This window comes from Molossus molossus, unplaced genomic scaffold (assembly GCF_014108415.1).
Source record: "Molossus molossus isolate mMolMol1 unplaced genomic scaffold, mMolMol1.p scaffold_m16_p_17, whole genome shotgun sequence".
NCBI classification, from domain to species: domain Eukaryota; kingdom Metazoa; phylum Chordata; class Mammalia; order Chiroptera; family Molossidae; genus Molossus; species Molossus molossus.
Window position 1 is genome coordinate 3,912,240 of NW_023425352.1, and position 26,165 is coordinate 3,938,404.

The following is a 26,165-nucleotide window of genomic DNA, read 5'->3' on the forward strand; positions in this document are numbered from 1 at the left end:
CTCTTGGTGCAGGGTCGATGCTCAACCCCTGAGCCACACCGGCCGGGCAGGAAATCTTTTCTTTTTAAAGGAAGAGTCCTGCACCTGGATCATTCATCCTAATCACCCATTATCCTAAATATTTCAGAGGACTCTGACATAAGGTTGAGCATAAACTTATAGTTTTTTTTTGTATTTTATTTATTTAATTTGTGGGAGGTGTGTGAATAAAGGCACTAGTGTCCGTGGACGAAGCGTAGAGATGCTTCCTGAAGGCCGAGCTCTGCCCTCTGGGTTCGTCTTGGCTAAAGGTGGACCGTTGTTTACAGGAGTGGACACCTTCGGGAGGTCCCAGCCCTGAGGCTGAGCACGTGGCCTCTGGAGTCCGACAGCCTGGTTCAGCTCAAGCTCTGCCACGTACTCGCTGAGTGACCTTGACCCCTTTGAGCCTCAGTTCCTTCATCTGGGAAATGGGATACTAACGCTCATTTCTCTGGGCTGCTATGTCATCTAGTTAAAACCCTCGGCCCAGTGGAGGCCACGAGCCAGTACGTGAACGGTAGTCGCCGTCTTGGTTACTGATGGGGCAGAGGCGTGGGTTTGGCCTGCGTTAGCGCGTTCATCCAAGAAGGTCCTAAAAGCCGTGTGAACACATCTGTGCGCGGCTGGCGTGCGTGGCTGGCGTGCGTGGCTCCCTGATGTGAAATGCAGCGTGGAGAAGGGAACCGCACTTCTGGGAGCAACAATAACCAAACGAAACCCCTCGAACTAACATGTCGGTTTGGGAATAAAACAATACATTCTTTTCAAAAAGGGACAAGTTTGCTAGACCTTCTAACTTGCAGAGACAGAGGTGGCATTAGGCCATGGGCCACAGTGCAGATGTGACCTCCTGGGGCAGGACAGAGCTGAGGCTGTGTCCCGCCCCCTGGACACGAGTGATGGCGAGTTCCTTCAAGTGACGGGGACGTGGGCCTGCAGGATGGCTTTGGTTTCTCTCTTTTCCCACGTGGGACAATCGCGTCCTTATTTACAAGGCTCTTGTTGATGAACAAAGGATTTCGTTGGAGAGACGGCGATTCGGGGAGCAGACCGGCCGCTCTCAGGCTCCTCCACGTCCACCAGCTTCTATGATTTAGCACCTCTCCCCATGACCGAAATGCGGAGTTTCATGCAAACTCCACCTGACTGTAAACAGACACTCCCAATGCAGACTTGTAGCCCACTGTGAGAGGTGACCCTCGCCCTTGCAGAATCATTCACGCACATGTGCATAATGCTTTGCAGATACGTCAGGAGAGTCAGGACTATGGATGAGGTCGAAGGGCTCTGGGTTTGGGGTGTTAGTGCTAATAATTCATGTGGCATCAACCCACAAATGTGAAGATAGCTTAATCCTTAAGAAACAGTTTAAAATGCAGGGCGCTCTGTGGCTTCCCTCCGACGATCTGAACGTGTTTGCAAAGGAGTGACCTTGTGTGTCATTCACTGTTGCTCATTTATTTCAGTCATTCACTGGTCCTCTGCTCCCTGATGACCCATCTATAGGTGACTATTTAATCATTCTTAAATTAGAACAGGATGGCAGCATTTCACTCCTCAAATACAGTCTCGTTTATCGCCGTTAATCCGTTCCAGACCCTACCGGTTGCACCTGGCGTCGAAGGATTCCCGGGGTGCTCCAATGCATAGGCCACAGTCCACGTAATTTTAATTGTAACGGTAACACAGGGGTACAGACAACCAAGTGCGCTCTGTATCATTTTCACTGTCTTGATCAACTTTTCAATGAATATATTTGAAAAAAACTGCGATAGAGTGAAGCCACGAAAGTCGAAGCGTGAAGTGGCGAGGGACGACTGTGTACGGAAGGCAGAGGTTCAAAGCAGTCAAGTTGTTATTTTGAGCATAATGGGTGCTCACACACGCACGGATCAATTCCTTATTATTCGACTGGTCTACTCTGCCAGTCCTGGTTTCTTGTTTAAATTGATTTTAGAGAGAGGGAAGAGAGAGAGAGAGAGAGAGAGAGAGAGAGAGAGAGAGAGAGAGAGATCAGTTGCCTCCTGTAGCGCCCTGACCAGGGATCCAATCTGCAGCCTGGGTATGGGCCCTGACGGGAAATCGAACCCACTACCTTTCGATGTATGGGACAATGCTCCAGCCAGCTGAGCCACACAGGCCAGGCCCGGCCACTCCTGTTTGTGAAGTGGTAGAAACAGACTGTGCCAGCCTAACGGAGAGGTCATGGGTAATGAGAGACATCGGACAGCCAGGCTGGGCGTCATCAGCACGCACAGGACTTGACCGTGGGGAGACGGGAACCGATGCGATCTGCAGTCCCGGAGGAACTGTCAGCTCTCTTCAAACCACAGGCGGATTAAAATCAATGTGGCTGCTGTCCCGTGCTCCCTGCTCCCATCATACCCAGCTGGTGTCTTCGGGAACTTCCAGGAAGATCCGAAAGACGGCATCGTCACCGTCTCTGCGGGGAAGTCGGCAGTCCCTCTCCTTGAAAAGTCCTTGATGAAATAAAACTCACATTTCTAGTTCAGAAGGACTCATAGGGGATTTTCGTTGATTAAAGTTTTTTTTTTTAAATCCTCACCCAAGGATATTTTTCCATTGATATTTTTAGATAGAATGGGAGGGAGGAAGGTGGGAAGAGAGACAGAGAGAGAGAGAGGGAGAGAGAGAGACACATCAATGAGAGAGAGACACATCGATTGGTTGCCTCCCGACTCTGGGCCAGGGATCAAACCTGAAACCCAGGTACGTGCCCTTGACCGGGAATCAAACCCTTGACTCTTTGGTTCTCAGCCTGATGCTCTAACCACTGAACAGACTAGCCAGGGCTAAAGTTGATTTTTTTTTAAATATTTTTTTTCATTATTGATTTTAGAAAGAGAAGAAGAGAGAGAGAGAGGGAGAAACATCGATGAGCGAGGACATCGACTGGCCGCCTCCTGCACGCCCTCCACCGGGGATCAGGCTCACAACCTGGGCATGTGCCCTGACCGGAATGGAACAGGTGACCTCTTGGCGCATGGGTGGGTGCTCAACCACTGAGCCACACCGGCTGGGCTAAAGCTGATTTTAACAAGCCTAAATTGAGAAAGAGAACTTTGAAAACAGGCCGGGAAAAGTAGGAAACAAATGCGCTCGAAGGGAAAAAGCATCTGAATCTGCTAGAAAGCGAACTCTCATGCGGAGAAAACAGCGCTAACATTCACTGTGCATTAGAACATTTTCTACTTTTCACTGGGTTTCAATACGCTGAACACTTACAGTAAAACATGTCACCAAAGTCCAATCAAGAGGAGCAAACTACTGAAAAAGTTCTTCTACTTAATGGAAAATTTCTAGAAATCGTTACTTAGTCATAAAAATGTTCTCATACCTCCTTTTATCTTTTAAGTCATCCAAAGGCCAGATGTTGAGAAACGGGGGTGAAGGTTTTCCCTTTGCTGCAAACCACTGGCAGCCTGTAACACAGCTTAATTAAATAATTGCTTTGGACTGTCTTGAGTATAATTAATCATTTAGCTCTAGAGATTGCTAGAAACCACAAGACTCAAGGAGCCAGGGATTTGGAGATGTAACATTTTGATGTTCTCACAGCCTGCACTGGCCCTGAACTAGATAAGCGAATGTAATTTAGGTTGAATGTCAGAGATACTTAGTTACAGACTTGGAGTTGGAAGTAGCTCCGAGGATGGAATTTAAACCCAGCAGACTTGGAAAGTAAGGTTCTTTCCCCCTTGGTAGAGTAGGCGGAGAGAGGTTAGAGAACAGCTTGGGAAATGTTTGGGAAAGATGAACACTCTGAGTACCTTCTCCAGGGGGAGGGGAGGAGGTCGGATCTGTCGCCATGGGGAGGGGTGAGGCCACGTTCTGGGCCAGTGAGCTGGACACGGTGAGTGGAGAGAGCAGAGAAGGGGGGTGTTGGGGTGATGACCCCCCTCTCTGGCACCCTGCCTAGATCCAGGCTCCGGGCTGAGCCCATTCCACTATTATTGCCCAGTAGATTCCCGCATGCTGTGGCTCTGGGCATGACCCCCACTGTCATGGGCATGCAGGTGGCATGAGGCGAGCTGTGCCGCAGTCTGGGTCCCCCCACTCTCCTGCCTCCCTCAGCGCTATTTGAAGAGGGTTGTGGGGCTCAGATCAAGGACAATATGACAGAGGCAGACGTCAAAAGGAAAGGGGCCAGAGAAAGAGCGGCTGCTTTGAAAACGGGTGGCCTTAACTTAAATTTTAAAATCCTGTTGTTTTTCCTTCAGCGCAAGAGAAGAGGACTCTGTTCGAATCTTGAGTTGATTTTGTTAGCTTTCGGACTGGACACTCAGGGGACCCGTCTCTCTTCCGGATACGTTGCTGTCCTTAAAGCTCAGTCGTTAATCTCTGAGGCCACACTGCAGCTTACTGTCCTGGCTATGGTTTTTCTGACCCCCGCCAGGCGCGTCGGACTGTGACACAGAGATTGCTGGCCACCTGTTGTACGTTCATGATTAGAATGTGTGGATTACCCTGGCCCGTTCCGTGTTCAATCACTAATTTAATTTTCTTGGGAAAAGACTTCGCTTTCAACGTCATGCTGCCAAGCGTCAGTGAGAAATGCCGTAGGCAAGGGTTTAATTCTGGTCCTTTTTGGGAGGCGCTCGTGGGTAAAGGCAATGTGCCACCTCGTCTGTTTGACACACCGCGATGGCAGCCAGACTGGGGAGCCCGTGAGCACTGTGGGCCGATTTCCAGTAATTCACATGCGAACTACTTGTGTGCCATCAAAACAAATACCCACTCCCCCCACCACGTGCTCAGCTCTGGCTGCTCCCGCGGGTCACGTGAGACACCTCACCCGTGGTTCCCGTTTCAAGTGTCGTTGGTAACCAGGTGTGGGAGGCACGCCAAAGAGGTAAAATGTGAAGTTATTGTACAAGATTTTAAGACGAGTTATTACAGACACGGCAACAACAATAGTAGAAGCTATGATTTGTGTAGAAACCACCCTCAGCCTGGCTCCTTTTAAAAATAACAGCTAGTCTGGCTGGTGTGGCTCAGTGGTTGAGCACTGACTCATGCACCAAGAGGTTGCCGGTTCGATTCCTGGTAAGGACACATGCCCAGGTTGTGGGCCTGATCCCCAGTGGGGGACATGCAGGAGGTGGCCAGTCAATGTTCTCTCTCATTGATGTTTCTCTCTCTCTCTCCCTTTCCCTTCCTCTCTCTCTAAAATTTATCAAAGAAAAAAAAGTAAATAAAAATAACAGCTTTATCGAGAACTACTTCCCCTACCATGAAGTTCACTCTAAGAAGGCATGCAGCCCAATGGTTTGCAAAATACCACTGAGTTGCACAAACGTCACCACTATCTAATTCCTGAACATTTTCATCACCCCCCAAAAAAACCCTGTACCAACAGTCGTCACCCCATTTTCCTCTCCCCCATTGGGCTAGGCTCTCGAGTGTATTATTTTCTCTACTATTATTGACCACAGCCTTATAGGGCAGGCATCACAACTCATTTCCACACACAGGAAGTCAGTGAGGAGAGCCCCAGAGCACTGTGGTGGGCTGAACAGTGTCCCAGTCCCACCCCCAAACCTGTGGCTTTAACCCTTGGGAAAGGGTCTTTGCAGATGTGATAGTTAAGAATCTCAAGATGAGATCAGCCTGGATTTCGGGTGGGCTCTAGATCCAGTGACACGTGTCTTTATAAGAGACAGAGGAAAGAGAAGACAGACGTGGGGGGAGGCCACGTGATGCTGGCGGCCGGGGTGATGTACCTCTGAGCAAGGCCAGGACGAGAGGAGACTGGCGCCGAGGGACAGGCACGCGGCAGCGTCTCCCTCACGGCCTCTGGGAGGAACCAGCCCTGCTGACACCTCGATTTCAGACTTCTGGCCTCCAGACTGAGAGAGAATCAAGTTCTGTCGCTGTAAGCGCCTGTGGCCGTCTGTTTCGGCAGCCGCGGGACGCTCACGCACTTGCGCAGCTGGTCGGGGCAGGGCCAGGAATGCCCAGGTGGACCTGGCTCCCAGCCTGCTTCCCGGGCCTTGGCCACACTGGACGGTCAGCCCCTTCTCCTCAGTCACCAAGAACTTGTGCTGGGGTGGGCTTGGCCGACTTCCGAGTGAGAAACGCCAGACCAACTCTGAGCTCCTACAGGTCCGTGTGGAGGGGCACTGGAGGGAGTCGTGGGGCCAAGGAGGACCGCAAAGGTGGGAGCCTGGAGGCCAGGTGAGGTTCTGAAGGAGCGAGAGTGGAGGCTAAGGAAAGGTCAGAGAGCTCCAGGAGACACTGTGGGCAGGAGGCTGTGCAGGTGGGCGGGGCGCCTCAGAAGGAAGGCGGGGCATGGGGCTCAGGGAAAGTGAATGGAAGGCGAGGCCCTGGGGGGCTCCGATCTTTGCCTCCACCCTTGACATGGCTTTAGGCCTCAGGCCGCATTGTGGCCTCATCGCTCATTCGTGCACACAGTCTTCGTGCAGACTAAAATACTGCCTCTTAGAAACACTTCCAATTCCCAACTGCCAGACTCCGCTGATGCTACTTCCTGTTTTCACTCCCCCCCTCCCCCCCCCGGGGCCTCTATGGAATCTTCCTGCTCCCTGCACTGTATGTAACCCTGGCGGCCACCCCTCTGGCCTCGCAGGATGCAAGCTGCTGCAGGGCCAGGGCTTTGCTCTGTTCCTCTGTGTCCCCACCCGAAGCCCTTGCGCGTTGCTGGGGCAGCCTCGGCTGCGATGACCTTCCAGGCTGATGCAAAACTTCTGAGGTCCGGGTCAGCCTGAATTCCATCAGGACTCCCCCGTTAGGGTCCTTCTGCTGTTTCCGCCTGCTTGTGCGCACACGACCCCACGGCACTTCCCGCGGTGTAGTAAAGTGATGTCCGGCTGCTTTGCACACCAGGGAGCATGTTCTGTATCTGCGTTCATTTCCCAGCCCCAGTGGGGACCGGCATGGTCAGTAGATGACCAGGATGTGAGTAGGTGATCAGTGGACATCTGCGGGACGGAAGGAGAGGCTTGGATGCGTGGGCCATGGGGAGCCGCGTGGTTCTGAGTGCAGGCCGGGGCAGGGCGCATGCTAGGGTCAAGCGCGTTTTCGAAACAACCTTCTGGAATATGCACGATGGTTGTGATTGGAAGGGTGGAGGCAATTTAAAAATCTTGGAGCGAGGACTGATCTGGGGTGGTGACGAGAAGGGTTTAAGGAGAGATGGACGGAAGAGGTGCTCTGGGGGCATGTCCTGGGGTGGGGGCAGGAGGGAGGCACTCAAAGCTCCCAGGCCGAGCTCCTGAGCTGTTCATGGAAAAGAACTCCGGAGGGGAGCCCGTCAGGGGACCCGGGGGAGCTTGGGATTTGGACATTTCAAGCTTGGAGTGCGAGTGGGACCTGGGGGAACCGAGACTTGACCTTGGGAGTCCTTCAGGGTGGAGACCTTGGCTTCCACAGATGTTTGCGCAGGATGACAGCATAAATACTTCGAAGAGAAAGGAAGGATTGCAGAGTGGAACCCGGCCAGAGGCAGCGTGGCCAGGGCGCTGGAAGGGGCCCGGCCGAGGCCCGCCCAGTCGAAGCTGAGGAGCAGAGGGCACAGTGCAGAGCTAAAGGTCATTAGCTTTACCTCCACGCTAAGCTAATTTCTTCCTTAATGTGACCTTGCTACACTATAAAGATTAAAAAAAAATTCAGACTGGCTGGGATTAAGTTTCACTGACCACTTGATGGCCCGGGGACAGCACACTATCCCACCGATGTTTACTGAGCGCCCATGACGTGCCAGGTCCTAGGAGGTGCTAGGCTGGCCCAGGGGCCAGCAGGCAGCACGGCGGAGGCGAGGTCATCTCCGCACACCTGACTGTCTGGTCCTCGAGGTGACTTTGCCGCAGGCCACCCAGGGTGAGCTATGAGCACTGGAAAAACCGTGTCCTTCGAGGTGGGGGAACAGGAGCCGAGTTGCAAGGTGACAGGGAGGACGGCAAACGCACGGCTCCGGGCGGGGGGTGTTCCTTGCTCTCACCTCTCCCTCTGTCTTATTTCGCTCCCAAGGTGCTTTTCTCTTTTGCTGTCTCCGCTGAGATTTCTGGCCAATGTCTACCAACGGGTCCATTCAGCTTGTTTGTTGAATTGTAACTAACAACACTGTAGGGAAGAAGGACTTGTGTTTTTTCAAACAATGGTTGTGTTGGCTCTGATTGCTCAATTGCAAATTTACTTCCATTATCGTGGTTAGTTCATCAGAAATGTCGTCCATTCCGGAGGTCCTTTCCGCAGGGCAGGTAGAAGGACAACAGGCAGAAAGCCACCGTGAATAACGCAAGGAAGGCCGGTGTAGCCTGGCCGGTGTGGCTCAGCGGTTAGCGCGTCGGCCCACAGACCAGTGAGCTGCAGGTTTGATTCCGGTCAAGGGCACGCACCTCGGTTGCGATTGGCCCCCAGCCCTGACTGAGGTCATGCGGGAGGCACCCGTGGATGTGTCTCTTTCACATCGATGCTTCTCTCTCGCTCCTCGCCCCACTCTATCAGAACAAAAATGGAAAAATATCCTCGAGTGAGTGAAATGACTATTTTCCCCATCCCTAGGTTAGACTCTAGAAAACAGTTTCCGCCCCTGTTAAGTAAATGCCTGTCATAGGCGGTTCCTTAAAAAATGAAACCTAATTTGAACCCTCAGGCCTGCAGGTGATGGGGAAAGTCTTGGCTTATTCCAGCAGGGGGAGCCCCCAAGTCTCCTGGTACCAGGGGTCTGCAGGGGCGCCACGTGGGTGGAGCAAGGGGACAAGGAGAACTGGGGAAAGTCTCTTCCCTCCAGGGGCTCACGCACAGCGGGGGGCTGGGAGAGGGTGGGAATGTGGCGTTTATGAATCAAATCAGGTCACAGGGACACGGCGGTGATACTCCAGGGCTGGACAAACCCACCAACGTGACAGCTTGGTGTCTGCGTGTCCGATGCTCACGGGGGCGCTCCGTGGGCTAGGCGCTCACCCGTGGAGAAGAGGCATGATGTGCGAGAGCAAATGAGAGACCAGAATGAGGGAGGATCACGTACATTTCACAGACACGGTACTAAGGAAGGTTGAGCGCCCGGGGGCAACGCGCCATCCGGCACAGTCACGCGGGGCCTGAACCTGCCACTGGGCTTGGAGGCCTTTCGAAGGCAGAACACATGCGTGCTCACCTGTATGACCTGTCTTCCACGTTGCGCTCCATCCCCTGCAAAAGAGCTGTTTCTGCTTTAATCCCCCTTCCTACTGGGAGCTTCCTACTTTCCCCCGATCTCTGCCCCTTCACGCTCTAGATGAAGGATGGCTGCTCCCTCCCCTCCTCTCGTCCCTGTTCCCGGACAGAGTCCCCCTCGCCTGCCCATCTCGGATCAGGCCCTTTCGGAGACTGGGATGTTCTTCTCTGTTTTCTCTCTGCAAAAACCTGGACTCGGCCGGGCTCTAATCATCGTGTCCCCCAGACACTCGCGTTTTCCTCCGTATTCCTAGATCTGCAGGTATCTTTGGGTCACCCCGTGTTTAACCTCATCTTCACCCCTCTTTCCTTTCTCCAAATCTGCCAGGCGGGGGCTGCGGGAGCTGCATTTTCCCTTCACGTCCAGCCTCCATCGGGTCTTCCGCCGGTGGGCAGCAGATCGAGCCCAGCTTTCCTTCTGGCCTGACGCTCGGCCAGCAAGAGCAGCTGACGACACACCTCGGGAATGCTCTGCTGATGCACGGTCTGCTGCCCTCACCCCCGCAGCACAGACATCTGGACGTCTGAGCTCCCTGAGCGCCCTCCGCACGCGGCGTCCCTTCCTGCTCCGCCCGTCTTGCCGGTCGACCGCCGTTACTCTCTGACGTTTCCTGAGACCCCAGCCAAGAGTATGTCAGTGTTCCTCTCTGCCAGGTGCCGGGCTGTGCCACGTGCCCGGGAGGAATGTTCTCCAGGTGCTGGAGATCAGAGGACGCTGAGGCTCAGACCCTGCAGAGTCGGTCATGGAGACGGAGCCCTCTGTGCGGGAGGAACCAGGGACCCTGAGAGTTTACCTGAGCGTTTGGGGGGCACCCCTGGGAAGAAGGGTGGGAAGTTGTGACCAGCTGAGGGGCACGGCCAAGTGCAGCAGGCTCCTCTGTCCTACCTGGCTGGGACTCTTTGTCTTCCCAGTTAATTAGTTCATTAGTTAACACCTGGGAAGTTAATCAGTTAATGTCACTGGTTTGTAAATTGTTTTATTTTTTGGAAAAAGGAGCTAATAGGAATACCTTGGAGGCTCCCCCTTTCTCTTTACCAACCAAGAATTTGACGTCCTGGTGAAAATCACCTGAAAAGTATCAGACCAATCTGGGTGCCTCCATTTAGGCCCCAGCTGTGTTGATTGTTTAAAACTTCTTCAAGAACGTGTGGAAGTTGGGTGGAGGGGCCTGTTCGTTTCGGAGCGTCCCAGCCCCCATCTGCTCTCTTCCTGGCTGAAACTCACTGGTTTTCCTTGGTGTGCTCTCCTCTCCCCTGTGGCCCTGGGGCTGAGTGTGGGCCACCCTCAGCCTGGCCCAGCCGGTGGGCACATAACATGTTAAACCAGAGCACTGTACCCACCACTGGCCACTACAATCGTTTCAGGGTGACCTATGACCCAATCAAGACAATACGATGCATTATGGGGACCTTTGCTGATCCTGAAAAAGGGGTCCTCATCCTTCTCCTTGCTGCCTGAGGATATAGGCCTAGAGGTGCCCGCAGCCCCTTTGTCTCCACTAAAATAAACTGTGCCTGAGAATGCAGCCATCACAGAAGGTAGATGGAGAGAGACTGGGCTCTGAGCGAATCAGCTAAGCCCTGGATCCAACCATGCCTGAAGCCATCCTCGACTTTTCAGCAGCATGAGTCTACCTCCATGTTTGGTTTGCCTTTAAGCCAGTTTGAACTAGCTCTTTTGTTCTCTGCACACAGTGACCTTCATGTTAACTCAAAGGCTGGAAATACCTGGACTTCAAGAACAAACAGGTCCTCTGCAGGGGTAGGGGACCATGCTGTCCCGGTGCGTGTGGTCCCTGCCACCAAGGCCTTGCATGTCCACGCTGGAGCAGTGTAGCTTCCTTTGCATGGGATGAACCAAGAAGCACTATTGCATAAACAAACACTACCCTTCCCCCACCCGCCAAGACAACGGCCCCGGTTCAGGAGACTAAGAGGCTGGTGGTCTCCCCACTGGCTGCTCACTCGAGGTCAGACACAGGGCTGAGCTTTCCTATAGGTCATTCGTTTACTTTCAAAACCACCATTTTTAACCAAGAAAATGGGGCTCAGAGAGGTCCAGTGACTCATCCACTGTCACACAGCCAGTTCACTGCGTGGGCCGTCATGCCTCAGGGAGAGAACGCCCATCTGTCGGTTCCAGATCATCCATTCGGGGCTAATGCCTTTGTCCCAGAACCCACCAGCTCTGACCCCATTCTGTTCCTCTCTGAGCCCTGGTGTTCCATGACTGCTGAGCCTGACTCATACGTGTGGTGCACTGTGTGCGCTTGTGTGTGCAGTGCGTGTATTGTGTGTGCACTGTGTGCGCTTGTGTGTGCAGTGTGTATTATGTATTTTTGTGTGTGCTTATGTGTGGACTGTGTGTGTTTGTGTGTAGACTGTGTGTGTTGCGTGTGTATTGTGTGCAGTGTGTGTGCTTGTGTGCACTGTGTTGTGTGTGCACTGTGTGTATTGTGTGCAGTGCATGCGCTTGGGTGCACTGTGTGTTGTGTGTGCACTGTGTGTATTGTGTGCAGTGCATGCGCTTGGGTGCACTGTGTGTGCAGTGTGTTGTGTGTGCACTGTGTGTTGTGTGTGCACTGTGTGTATTGTGTACAGTGCATGCGCTTGTGTGCACTGTGTGCTGTGTGTGCAGTGTGTTGTGTGTGCACTGTGTATATTGTGTGTAGTGCATGCGCTTGGGTGCACTATGTGTGCTGTGTGTGCAGTGTGTTGTGTGTGCACTGTGTGTGCACAGTGTTTTGTATGTACACTGTGTGTTGTGTGTGGAGGCTCCTTCTCCACAACCCTCACACAACCCCGAAGCTGTGGCCGTCACCGCTGACGCACGGGAGGCAGCCCCGCCTTGCGCTCAGGCTGGCCCGCCCCCCACAGACCACGCTCTGGTGCGTGGCCAGGGCAGAGCAGGACCCCGAGGAGGCAAGCTGCTGGCCCACAAGCTCAGTCGGTCAATCCAGTGAGGAGGCTGAGGCAGCTGGAAATTTGTCAGACAAACTGGTTTTCCTGGGAAGCACAAGAGAGCAGGTTGGCTCGTCCGGCGTTGTGTCACAGCCTTGTCGCAAAGGCCCTGCAGCCTGTTCTCATTCCGCACGGCTGGGCCTGGGTCACGTGAGTTCCTTCACTTTGTCTCCTAATAAGAAGGCCCCTTTGTCAAGCAAGCAGCTTAAATGCTATTTACTGTCCTATCTTTTATCACCAGGACTTGTGAAGCATCGGGGTGCCGTGAGTGAAAGGCATTCATAAACTCTTGGATGCTGAACCTCAGCCGTGTAGCCACCGCCCACCAACCAGGCGGGGTGAGCGCGGACAGAGGCGCCCAGAGAGGAGCCGAGACGGGCAGCAGGCTCCTCGGGCCGCCCGGTGAGGCCCCGTCTGACAGGGGAGGGGAGGCCACCAGTCGCTCGGTGCGTGAGATCGAGCAGGACAAGAAGGAGGTGGCCTGCATCGCTGTGCACGAGGCCAGGGCCTCCCTGTCGTGATCACTTACCTGAGACCCGAACAAGTGCTGAGACTGACCATCGAGCCGGGGTCTCCGCGCACACGCCCGTGGTAGTAACAATGACCCTGGAAGGACAAAGACAGCTCAGTCACGACACCCTCTCGCCCACGCGCAACGCACACCTGCCTCTGCCCGTCTTCATGCGTTTCTAACTGTAGAATTCCTTTCCGCATAGAGTAGTAAGCAAAAAGTCTTCAAAAAAATTTTTTTCTTTATTGATTTTAGAGAGAGAAGAAGGGAGAGAGAGAGAGAAAGAAACATCGATGAGAGAGAACAGCGACTGGCCGCCTCCTGCATGCCCCCCACTGGGGATTGAGCCCACAACCTGGGCATGTGCCCCGACCGGGAATCGAACCAGTGACCTCTGGGTGCATGAGCCGACACTCAACCACTGAGCCACACGGGCCGGGCATTAAGCGAGGAGTCCTAGTATTAAATTCCAAGCCCAATGCCTCTGTGGCTGTCCTGTTCCACGCATTCCTTTTTCACGTACGTGGAATCATACGGGCCGTGGCCGTTTGCGTGGCTCCGTTCCCTGAGCATCAGGAGTCCAGTGCTTGAGTCCTTCTCATCACCGAGTAAGACCACCTCGTACGGCCGCACCAAACTTGTTTCTCCGCTCATCAGACGAGGGCATTTGGCTGTTCCACTTTTGGGCTGTTATAAATAATGCTTCTGTGAACATGTGTGCACTCACTTTTGGATGGACACGTGTGTTCTGTTCTCTGGGTCCACGCTGTGAGTGGGTACATGGTTATACACCCACAGGTGGAGCCGCTGGACCATATGGTACCTGAGTGTGTAAATTCTGTCCACCCGGTTTCCCGAGCAGCGGAACCGGTTCACAGCGCAGGGCATGGAGGGTTCCCAGTTCTCCACATCCTCACCCAGACTTACATGTCCTTTGATCATTCCCCTTCCTAATGGGAGGCAGCATCTCACTGCGGTTTGGATGTTCATTTGCCTCATGACTAATGACATTGAACATCTTCTCTCATGCTTATTGGCCATGTGTCTATCTTCTCTGGAGAAATGTTGATTCACATCCTTTGCCTATGTTTGACTTGGGTTATTGCCTTTTCATTTTGAGTTGGAAGCATTATTGATGTAATGAGAAGGGTCTGAACACCAGACCCTTATCTGATAGGTGACTTGCAAGGGTTTCTCCCATGTCGTGGGTTGTCTTTTAACTTTCTTGAGCGTGATTTCGAAGCACAAATGTGAATTGTTTTGCTAAGGTCCAAGCAATCCATTGTTTTGCTCATGCGTCCGGCATCGTGTCTGAGAACCCATTACCTAACCTGAGGTGATGAAGACGTGTGCCTTTCTTTTCAGAGTTTTCTAGGTTTAGTTCTCATGTTGAGAGCCCTATTCCACTTGGAATTAATTTTTGGCTTGAAGCAGGAGTCCGATTTCATTCTTCTGCGTGTACATATCCAGGCCTCGCAGAACCGCTGGTTAAAAGGCTCCTTTCCCCCGTTTTTTTTGGTAAATTTGCTGAGAGCAAATTCTCTTTTGGTATTTTTCTTCTTTTTCCCCAAAAGCTTCTAGGCTATTATCGCCTATTTTCTCTTTCTGGTGAATCTTAGAATCAAATTTTAAGCTCTGTAATAATCCACTGAGATCTCCATTTGGGCTACATTGAATGTATAGGTCAGTTTAGTAAGAATTTGTAGTCTTACAATAATTTTCCTGTTCATGTACACAGTATGGCTCATTTCATGAGGCTGTTTTTATGTCTTTCAGTCCAGTCTGAGATTTTTTTTTTTTCCATACGGCTTTGGGAAAGTTTTTCATTAGGCTTAATCCTAGGAGTTGCATGGGTTTGTTAATACCACGAGTAGGACCTTTTTCCCTATTATGTCTTACGCATGGGTGTTTTTAATGCAAGAACAGCTCTTGATTTAAAGGTTTATCTGGTATCAGACTCTCTGCAGAACCATCCTATCAGCCTCATAGTTTGCAGCGAATCTTGGAGTTTTGTGCTATTGATCGTGTCAACGACAAGCGATGAGTGTTGGGGCTCCTTTCGGACCCCTACGCAGTGAGGGGAGTGGCAGGCTGGGGTCAGGGCTGAGGTGGCAGAGGGAACGGCCCCGTGGGCACAGACCGTGGGGCGGGGCACAGGGGCTCTGGCTGCTCAGCGGTGGGGTTTGTTCTGCTTGGCTGGAAGATTCAGGAAGAACACGGCACTACAGTGCCCGTCTGCCCCCGGCCAGGGCGTCCACTCCAATGAGCACGTGGCACAGGACAGAAAGCACGAGGAAGGGAGGTGAGGAACACTGCCCGGCCCGGCCAGCAGGCGTCCAGCCAGGCCGCGGGGGGCCTGCTGCCAGCTCCCCTCCGGGCAGCCACGTGAACTAACTTTTGAAAGCTCCACTCTCTCTAGATAACTCCGGCTTGGGTGCTCCCGGGAGGCATGATAACAGTTCTCTAAACAGGGACCAGGCAGCTGGGTCAAAAGGCTCCGGGTCCCCTCTGTGCCAGGAGGAGAAGGGTCAATCCTGTTCCTCCGCAGGAGGGTCAGAGCTGAGACACCCAGACAGCAGGACAGTAATGACGTTGTGGTTTAGGCTGCCTAGGGTCACCAGGATCACTAAGTCTTAACCGTCATACGTCTCTGGGAATCCCATACACTACAGAATTTGCCTCCTTTTAGAGAAATAGGAAATGTTGTTATAGGCAGCAAAGTATTGCTCAAAAAAGTTAAAACCCAAATGGGTGAGCATAATCTTATTTACTGATCTCCCAAAACTTCAGCATCATTTATTCTCAGTCTCAATTTATTTTCAAGAGCTCATTTATCAAGGGCACTTTCGAATGAACTACCTAGAAATATGAGCTCACTAAAACCTGAGCAGAGAGCACATTAGGATAAAACTAATTTCAACTCGATAACTAGGTCGAAGCGTCGCTCGCGCCTGGGTCGATGCTCCACCACGGAGCCACACGGGCCAGGCACGAAGCGTCGCTTGTGAAGGAGGGGATTTCAGCTCTGTCACCGGGTCCGCAACACCCCGCTCGGAGCCATCCCCAGAGTTTAACAATTTGTTTCTTAGCCCTGAAGCTCCTTTGGTGTCCGCTTCGGCCGGCAGACTGACCAGCCCATGGCTGACTCCTGACCAGTCTAAGAAGTTACGGACTCCTTCGATGACCGAGCATGGTCACCGGAACTCCAATTCCAGGACGGTTTGTTTCACGGATTTTTATTTTTTCAGTATGAGTCACTAAATGTTTAAACAAACACAATTCCATTTTTACGATGTAGTCATTAATCATGTCAAGTCACAACTCAGAAAGACATCCTCCTCACCCAGCGTGCCACCTTGTCGGTGGGGAGTGAAGGTGAACCCTCCTCCTCCTCCCTCTGGGGGTATGGCGCCCTCTGGTGGTGGCGGAGGCAGGGGCACAATGCCAGGTAGTGTCACCACATTGGCAGCAGGCCAAGGGGCATCCCCACACCTGAAGGTCAGGTGCCTCCCACGGACTGATGCTAAGAGGCAGGGACCTGCCAGGCCTCCCTCAACATTGGCCTCTTGAAGCCACACCTGTGAGAGACACAGCAGGCATCCATCCTGACCCACAGGTTGATGACCACGCCAAGGACCCTTGCACGCTCTCCCAAGCTGCGTCCCTTCCCGCTGCCTTGAGAGAGCCGACTGTCCTGTCTGCATCGAGACCTCGGGCTGGCACCGACGTCGTCCCCAGTTCTGCTGATCCGGTGCATTCTATTTCTCCCAACAAAACATAACCCAGAAATAGCCCCAAACACGCACAGCCACAAAATTACATCTTTCCCTTTACAAAACCTCTAACCATGTATTTTATGTATGTATCACTTAACCTAATGCATGTCCCCACTCCAGTAAAATAAATTCTCCTTCTGTTTAATACTATCCGTCAAACAGAACGGGGGGTCGAGAGGGAGATGGAGTGAGGACGCTTGAGCTTGGGGACAGTCGCCCTGCGGTCTGCGCCAACGGGAGGGAAATCACGCTGTTACCCCACGCTCAGGACCAGAGGCAGGAACCTTCCACGCAGGACTGCTAACAGGAGCGTCTGACCTGGTGATCACAAAGGACAGGAAGCAGACGGAGCCTGTCAGGCCTGTGCTGAGCGACATTACCCTCATGCTTTACCCCTGGGAACTCTGCGGCGTCCCCCCGACCGTGCGGGGGGTGCCAACAGGCTGGATTTATGCTTTGAATCACACACCGTTCTGGCGGGAAGGAAGCTGCAGGCCGGCTGAAGCCACCCTGCCCCCTCCAGCTGCCCAGTCCCTGAGCAGACGTGGAAACTGAGGCCTGGCTGGTTTGGTGACTAAGCCACAGAGTTGGCCAGCGGCCGGGTGGCGTCCAGTGTCTAGGCCTGTGGGCCGCAGGCCAGACGGCTCCCTCCATATCTTGCTACTTTGAACATGTGGCCATATGAGTCTTTGAAGAGAAAAGCTGTCTGAGAACCCAGACTTGGCAGAATGTGTCCTCAAGGACAGCGTCGCTCAGGGACTCCTAGGACGGGGACCCCGTTTACAAATTCAGAAAGGTCTGCAGATAGGAGTACGAGGGTGAGCGTGTACGTGTGTGTGTCTGAGCACGTGTGTGCATGTATCCATGCACAAGCATGTGAGTACACATGTGCATGTGTGTGTATGGGTACACATGTGTGGAAGCATTGCGTGAGCACGTGTGAGTGTGTGTGCATATGTGTGCATGTGTCTGTGTGGAAGCAAGTGTGTTCATGTGCCTGTGTGTGTGTGTGCATGTGTGCATGCCAGCTGACCTACATTTCAGCACGGCTGTGGCCCAGTTTTTGTCCTTTGTACGGAACATCAGGTGCCCACACAGCACGTGTTTGCTTGAGACTAGGACATGGAACAGTGCATTCACGGCAAGAGTGACTGTGCAGCCATGCCTTTCTGTGACCGGCTACATCATGCTAGCCCTGAGAGTGGACAGGACAGGGTCTGAAGAACAGTCGCCACACCCAGGCCCCCAGGGCTGCTCTGCTCTACCCAGAACCATGCCCAGTGAAAGACATGAGAGGACCAAGCTCCGGGGCCAGCACACGGCTTGGCGCTGCTGGGATTCTGCACGAGGGAGCGCGGGCCTGGGGCAGTGTGCCCGTGTTCTGCGGGACCTCCCGGCCACCGGGCTGGGACACTGTGTCTGCACAGTGGTCGGTCCTGAGCAGAAAGTCCTGGGGTCTGAGACCCAGAGCCTCAGTTTCCAATCTGCAAACTGGATGGAACGTTTTACCCGGGCTTTAGGGATCAAATAAACATTACGCGAGGAAGCAACCTGTGAATTGTAAGGCGCTGCCTCAGACCCAGAATATGAACCTGTGAGCTTTAAACCCGTGATTCTGCAGGGCTCAGCCCGCGTACTTCTGTAGAATGAATGACTGAGCCCGAGCGTGAGACTGACCACGCAGAGAGGAGCGTGACTTCCCCCTCCCTCGCTGGCTCCTGCCACTCAGCTCCAAGTGGGCATGGACGTCGTGAGGGCTCTGTGCAGGCCCCAGAACATGAGCAGAAGCTGGGCAGGAGCCAGGCTTCTGAGCGAGGGCCACTCGCTATTTCATGGAGCACACACGTCGTAGGAGCCCAGCTCCCAGCACAGCTCGCCGACCCTTTTCTGTGTCGTGCTGTACACGGGACGTCAGAAGAACCCGTGCCCAGGGACGTGGAGCACAGCCGTGGCTTGGTCCTCAGAGCGGTGGCTGCAGCTGGCCACGCACTGGGTCCCGTCTGTCTGCTTCACCTTCACTCTCACGGCGGATTTGAACCTGAGCCTCCCCTCCTCGTGTGCCTGCACACAGAAGGGCCTTCTCAGAGCCTTCGCCTCCCCGACAGCTCAGAGCAGGACAGTCACCGAACCCGGAGCTCCCCTGGGAACTCATTCCCGCTTCCACGGGTTTGGCTCCTGCGTTGTTTAGCTCCCAGAGCATGCTGGCCACAGGCATGCCGTGTCACCTGCAGTCCGACTGCATGCTCCCTGAGTACACGGCCCTGTCCTCCTGTGTCCTGCACGTGGCCACGAAGCACCCTTACTCAGTCCCGCTGGCTTTGGGGCGACTTGCCCAGCGCGATCCTGAGGGCTGCTCCGCCTGTCCCCACCCCACCTGCCAGGGCTCAGCAGGGCATCCTCTCCCCCAGAAGATCTGCTGGTGTGTCTTCTTGCACAGGAACACCAGTCCGCGCCCTGGTCCACCTCGCTCGTGTTACAGACCAACCCCATTGCCACAGACACCGCAGCAGGAACATGCAACGGACTTGGCCGTTTTGCTCCTAGTGAACCCAAGCGCGTGTTTCACAGGGGTTAGGAGCTCAGGTTCCCGAGTTGGGCCGTGCGGGCCTGAATCCTCACTGGCTGTGGTCTGGATCTACTTACTTAACCCAGTCCTCACTGGGGTCTGAAAATAGCCAGCGTTGATTTATTGTGAGGATAGGACGTCAAGATGCATGACAAACACTGTGTCCAGGGGCCTGCATACGGGCGGTGCTTCCTCATGTTGGCTGGCCCGTCGGCGCTCAGCACCAGCTGTTGTCGAGTGAGCGCACGGACGGGTGGATGGACGCTCACCCGCACGGAAACCAGGGGATGCACCGCTGGGCAATGGGAATCCTGGGCCAAGCAGCCTGGACTTGACTGGGGGGGCCCTAGAGAAGCTACTGCTGCGGTGGGAAGACCAATGGGAAGGGCACACATAGAACGATGTTCTAGGGCTCATTCGGCGGCAGAGGGGCTGGATTAATCTAGGTGAGACGGGAGGCGGAAGAACACAGCGGGGGGCCAGGAGAGGCAGAGGGGCTGAGCTGCAGCAGAGTGTCAGTGGGAAGGGGGAGACCGCTGTTGCTATGGGAACCAGCGCATGTGTGCAGGGCCTCCATCTGGGAGTACGGCGCAGCCTGGGAGAGAGGTCGGTGGAGCAGATGTGTGAGGACAGTGGTGTCACAGGAATTAAGTCCGTCTTATCATTAAAGACCACGGCAGTGGGTCTGCCCCCACCTGGCACACTCACGGCAGTGACTGATCTCCGACTCCCTCCCACCTCCAGAATCATCTTTGCATACTTTTCAGACCTTCTCTAGCTGGGATGCACGCGGTTGACTCCCTAATACCCACTGGCCCCTTCGTGTTTAGGCCAAGCCCTCCGGAGAAGACCCAGCTCCTTCAGACAGGAAACCGTCATCATGGAAATGGGAGGAAGTCACCCAAACAGTACTTTTGACCAAGATACTGGATTCCAGACCAACCTCAGTGAACACTGACCGGTCCCCTCTGGGCATCGGTCATAGCCAATGTTTTCATAACTGTTCTTCGTTTTCCCAATTTTTCCCAATGAGGAGCAGCTCACACAACAGACGGAAGCTTCCGGTAGCTCCCACGTGCACAGGTCGGACAGTCCTCCTCCTGTCCCTGCTCCCGGCCCACCGGGGCTGCGGCTCTCCCCCTCGAACCCATCACCTGCTCTGGCTGAATTCCTGCTCCTGCGCCCTCTCGTGACCTTCCAGCCGCGGCCAGAGCGTCTTTCCAAAGCCCAGGCCTGTTCAGGATGTCCCCTTGGCTGGGACCTTCAATGGCTTCCCGGTGTCCCTCCATGACAACCAAACTGACTGCCAAGCCTCCCAGCCCTGCACGTGCGGCCCTGCTTGGAAACGCTTCCTCTCCGCTGAGTAACCTTGGCCTTGCCTGGGCCGCCCTCCCCTCCCGTTCATGCCCCCTTGGCCCCCAGTCTTGGTCCACAGTCCCCTCCCCCATGAAGCCTTCCATGGTCCCTTAGACCAGATTAGGTCCCCTGGCCTTTTCTTCAGTGCACGTAGCATAGATTTTAATTAAGTGTGTGATTCTGGGGAAAATGTCAGTCTCCTCCCTCCAGCCCCGGGGGGCCCCCTGGCTGTAACCCCACTGTGTTTTCAGGCGTCACAGTGCCCGGCTCCCGGAAGGTGCTCCGTTAACATGTACAAGGGGCGGACGCATTCAGAAGACTTTCTGGAGGATGACTCTGGCCTTGGCCAGGATTATCTTTGGGGATGTAAACAGCATAAATGATGTGTCCTGTCTCCCACAGGCCTTATTCCAAGTGACAATATAAAACATCATCTTCCCTTAGGTGTGGCCAGCAGAGGATAAGCCACAAATATTCCATCCTGTTGGGACATAGAGAAAGACAAGACACGTGACCAATCCCCAAATTAAAATCAGCCACCACTCTGCTGCTTGTCAACCACCTCACACTGATCATGGAGAGATTAAAAAAAAACAAAACAAAACTATAGCCAAAAAGGGGTTTCTATTTTATCTATCATGTACATTTAGGAAAATCCATTGTGTGCTGACTTGAGGGAACAAGGTGATGAGTCAGCACATTTCTCCCTGTTTTCCAGCCTGATTCAATAAAAACAAACCCCCAAGCCGCGCTCGTGTCCTCGCCATGAAAGACAGTGGGCGGCCCTGGACTCCCCAGCGGGGCAGTCAGCTGGGGGGCCCGGCTGCGGGGGGCTGGGGTTTCCTTTAGGGAGCAGATTGCTCCCTCCTCCCCCTTACCTAACGCGGCTGACCTCTCGGAAGGACACCGAGACACGGGAGAAGGTGGCAGCTGAATTACAAGGAAAGTCAGCGTTTTCTAACCGAGAAGCAATATGTGCTTAGCGTCCCAGAGGTTGGGGTGCCCGCTCCACCCAGTGAAGATAGTCAAAGGCAGGTGAAGGTCAAAATTCAGTATCAGCTTCATTACCTCCAGCAAAGGGGCTTCTGGTATATTCTGTTGGAGGAGGCAACTTAGACCTGGGCAGAAGTGTTGCTTCCTGAAATCTCCAACTTCCTTCCACCCACCCCATTGCTAGCTAAGCCTTGGGATTCATCCTGGGGTGGGGAGGGGGGCTGCAGATGGCTGTCACTTAGCACCTCCGTGGGGGGCTGGGCAAGTCTCACCCACCACTGGCGAGGGAGGACAGGAGGGTGGGCCTCCTGGCCTCTCCTCCTCCCCTACTAGAGGGAGGGACCAGGGTTGTCAGGGGCTCCTCCTCCACCCTCTCCGGGAAAAGCCCCCTCCATGGGGGGACGCAGAGAACAAGTAGAGGAAAGAGAGGCCATCTGTCCTACACGGTCACCCCGTGGAGAAATGAGGAGGAAGGAAAGGTGATCGCCTTCCCCTGCACCCAGCAGCCACGGAAAACAGAGAACAGTCCCCACCACTGGACAGCCGCGCTTAGGGCTGGGGCCCTCGTCCGGGCTGGCTCAGCCCTCACAGCCCAAGTCCGAACGCGACCTGTGAGCGGCGGCCGTTGTTCATCTAGTCCTGTTCCGCCCCGAGTGAGAAAAAGGACCCGAAATGCCAAGAAAGGGACCATGTGTAAGGGAGACTGAAAACGTGACCATGCAAGTACCTTGCAGTGCACCTCACACACCCCGGATGTCTGTCTTAGGCCACCCCCTCCGCACGGACCGGACATTTGGAGGACTCGGCCTATCGTCACAGTACTTCTAGGACCTCTGTTTTCTGTTTCTCTTTGGAACAACAGTTTACACGGTGAGGACAGAGCTGTGCCAACTCTAAAAGCCTGTTTTAAATGGGGTCATCTTAGGAGGAAGAAAGAAAAAACCAACAACAGTCACGTGTGAAGTCATGGCCTCAGCTATGGCTTGTGTCTGAGCTCGGTCCTCAGAACGTGGCCTCCCCTCCAGAGTCGCCCCTCCGGCTGCCCCCTGAACACCCTGACTACATGTCCCACTCCAACCCGGCAGGGACAGCCCTGTACTGACGGTCAGCTCTGCCTTCCCCAGCCAGGGGCTGCTCCTCGACCGAGCCAGCAAGAAACGGCCCCGCTGACAGCCGGAGCTGAAGGGCAAATGCCGCCGGTGACAGTCCCCTCGTCAACGTCACCACACCTGGTCTCTTCTGCCTCTTGAATCTGGCCGGTTTCATCCCTGCAAAGTCCACCTCTGTGGGCCTGACATTCACCAACTACGAGGGGCCCCGGACAAACGTTTTTGCCTTCTACTGACCAGTATCCCGCCGATCCTTGCACCATCTGTCATCGGAGATCCCTTTCCTAAAAGGCTCACCCCAGGATATGTTTATTGATTTGAGCGAGAGGGAAAGGAAAGAGGGGGGAGAGAGGGAGGGAGGAAGAGAGAACATCAACGTGAGACAGATCATCCACTGGCTGCCTTCCGCATGCCCCCCGACTGGGGATGGAACTGTTTTGCATTTCGAGTGTGAATCTTGCAGAAATGAAGTAGCCAGATTTTATTTTAAGTTCTAAACAGATACTTTGTTTTTCCTTTAACAGACAGATTTAACCCATTTACGTATAATGAAACCGATGTGATGAGTCATTTTTATCTTACTATGTTTGTTTTATATTTATTCTGCTTCTTTTTGGATTCTTTTCCTCTTGCTTGACATGCATTCGATTTGATAGGCTGTTTTTATTCACCCTTCCATTATTTGGACTTCTATGTTTTATTTTTCTATTCTCTTTTGGATATTCTTAAATTCGTAAGATGCATATTTATTAAAATCTAAAGTTAATCAGCATCTCTTTGCTTTTCTAGTGGAAAACAAATTCTTAAACTGTTTTAAATCGACTTGCTCATCTTGTTGTAAAGCATCCAAATTGAGTCATCATTGTTGTAAACAGTGTTTTAAACAGCTTATTCAGATGTTTTCCCATCTAAATATTTTAATTATTATCGCCTCCCACACCCCACTCTCCTGTCTTGCGTTCAACGTCCCTCCGACTGAGAGAGTTTTGGGGAGTTTTTCTCCGTAGATGTGTGTTAGACTCAGAGTAGGCGATTCTCTTGTTTTTGCCTGAAAATGCAATTCCCGCTCATTTTTGAGAAGCAAGTTAACTGAGTATAGAAGTGAGGTTGGCCTCAGCCCTCTGAAGCCTTAACTCCATCGTTAGTGGTGACATCTGCTGACAGTGCAGTTGTCGTTTTGTACAGACCAGGCCTTTTCTCTCACGTGGCTTTAAGATTCCCCCGGCTCCGCAGGTTCATGCTGAGCCGTCCCGAGGTGGCTGGTCGCCAGTCTGCCTGCTTGGGACGCTGGTCATTCCTCGTTCAGGAACGTCCTCATCACACTGTGTTCGAACATTCTTCTTCCCATTCCCCTGTATTTTCACTCTGGAATTTCTATTCGGCCTATTCTGTTCTCTTTAAAACACCGATTGTTTGCTCTGACTTTTCCATTCCTCGTGGTACTGTCTTGTCTCATGCACCAACGGCTGCGTACGGTGGCTTTTTTCATTGTGTGGGTTATAATTTCGATTTTGGGCTCATCATTAACATTTTTCTTCTTGTCCTTCTGTTTTTCCTTCCTCTTCTTCTTCGTCCTCGAATGGGTACCTTATGTAAAGTGATAGAAGCACCCCTACCGAACGATTTTGGCTTCAGCTTGCGCCCGTGGGGCCCAGGGCTGCTGATTGGAGAGCAGCGTTGGGGTCAGTCCATCGACAGGAACTGCATTCCCACGCAGGTGTCAGAAGCCTGAGCGCCGGCCCGCTCCACGCCAAACACGCGTGTGAAGCGAGCTGGGGTTTCGGTTTCTCTATTTGCTACGAGATTTTTTTTCAGCCCAGGGAACCTGGCGACAACCTTCTGGCCTGCCCCTTCTCCCCCTTCTCTAGACGGAGTTTTTCTGACCCCCTTTCCACCGAGGATGGAAACCTCCGGGGGCCACCTTCTGTGGGATCCTCAGTCATAGACACCCACTTCTCTCGTCCCAGACCCGGAGCACCAGCTTCTCTCTGGGCCCTGTGTAGCCCTTTGGGGTCCCGTGACCCCAACTCACCAACCTGCTGCTCGAGTCCACGCGCCCCTGTGTTTCTGCCTCCTGACTCTCAGGCGTGGCCAGCAATGACCAGAACTGAGCTCTGTCTCACCCAGGGCTGCTCTGCGTTCTTAGGCTCGGTCCTCATGTCGCTGGGAGCCGGAGGTGGCAGTCTGTAAGTGTCCCATCCACACAGGTGATAAAGAAACATGGGCAGACAGTGTTGAAGGGGGTTCGCTGCAGACAGCGATGGCTATGTCACCCCACTGTCACGCAAGGGCTCCCTCTGAGCTGATTCTTCCAGAACAAACACCCAGAGCTCCTTAAGACGAGTAACTCTCCTAGCCCTCAGAGGGCAACACCCTCTACCTGAACCCCCAGAGTCACACGCGAGGCCCCGTGGGGTGCCCAGTAAGCATTTTTTAAAAAGGAACAAAGAAAATGAACATCTTATGCAAGTTACATATAAAACTTCACATGACAGAGAAGCTAAGAGGTGATATAAATGTCCGGTTACTGTAACAACCATGATAATCATATCGATCTGCTGGATACATTTGTAAGAGATTAATCAGAGTTAGTGTTCCTTTGAGTTCTTTAAGGTTCTTCCAAGTTTAACACAGTCAAGTTCAGCCAGGGATGACTGCTGTCTGAGCCGTCTCTAACCTTGGCTAGGGCTCCTAAAAGGGATATGCCCAAATGAGGACCCCACAGTCCTTGGAAGGTGACTTCAAGGTCAGGCTACAATGAAGCCCCATCTTCAAGGACGGTCTCAGCACATCCCTGGCAAGGCCGGTTTCCCTGGAGGAACGATGGGATGCCTGGACACCGGTGATGCCCAGCACTTCCTGGGGCCTTAGTGACGGGGCTGGGCATGTGGGTTTGCTCAGGAGAAGACAGCTCCAGAGGCTAAGCTCAGATTTAATGGCACAGGATCATGGTGGGCCCAACACGCAGGACTTACCGTGTAATTTCGAGTGAGGGACACACTGGTGCCGTCCTGCAGATAATGGGTTTCCGTGAAACCGCTAGCAATGAGACCTCTGTGGGGGAGAAAAACCGTGAAACACTGAGCATAGAATCACACTGATAAGTTGCTTGAGAATGTCTAGGCCGCGGGGCAGCCAGGGGCTGACCCTCCCACCCCCTGCTTCCTTTACAGAGGATCCAATTTTACTAGGGCTCCCAAGGCCCTCCACATGTGCAGATCATCCACGAGGAGTCAGACGTGTATGCAGGGGACCACCCCCACAGTACACATGGAGCCCTCCCTCCCTCGTCCCGCCTCATTCCTCCACCACACACTCAGGCACCGGCGTGCCCTGACCCATGTGCACTCAGGCATGCACGTGTACATGCACACAGAGACGTGCCCTGGCTCATGCACACACAGGCATGCCATGGCATATGCACACACAAATGCACACGTGTACATGCACACACAGACGTGCCCTGGCTCATGCACACACAGATGTGCCATGGCATATGCACCCACAGACACACACGTGTACATGCACACACAGACGTGCCCTGGCTCATGCACACACAGGCATGCCATGGCATATGCACACACAGACACACATGTGTACATGTACACACAGGCATGCCCTGGCTCATGTACACAAAGGCCCACCATGGCATATGCACACACAGACACACGCGT

The 26,165-nt window shown here is 53.5% G+C and overlaps 1 protein-coding gene across 1 annotated transcript in view; it reads right to left on the reverse strand.

Annotated features, from left to right (window-relative positions):
* ADAM12 (ADAM metallopeptidase domain 12) overlaps window positions 1-26,165 on the reverse strand; it is a 257,254-nt gene that overhangs the window by 88,987 nt on the left and 142,102 nt on the right. Inside the window, exons 4-5 of the mRNA XM_036265907.1 lie at window positions 25,467-25,545; window positions 12,710-12,786 (exon numbers count right to left, since the gene is read on the reverse strand). Coding sequence (XP_036121800.1) covers window positions 12,710-12,786; window positions 25,467-25,545 — 156 coding nt within the window. The remainder of the gene's footprint in view (window positions 1-12,709; window positions 12,787-25,466; window positions 25,546-26,165) is intronic.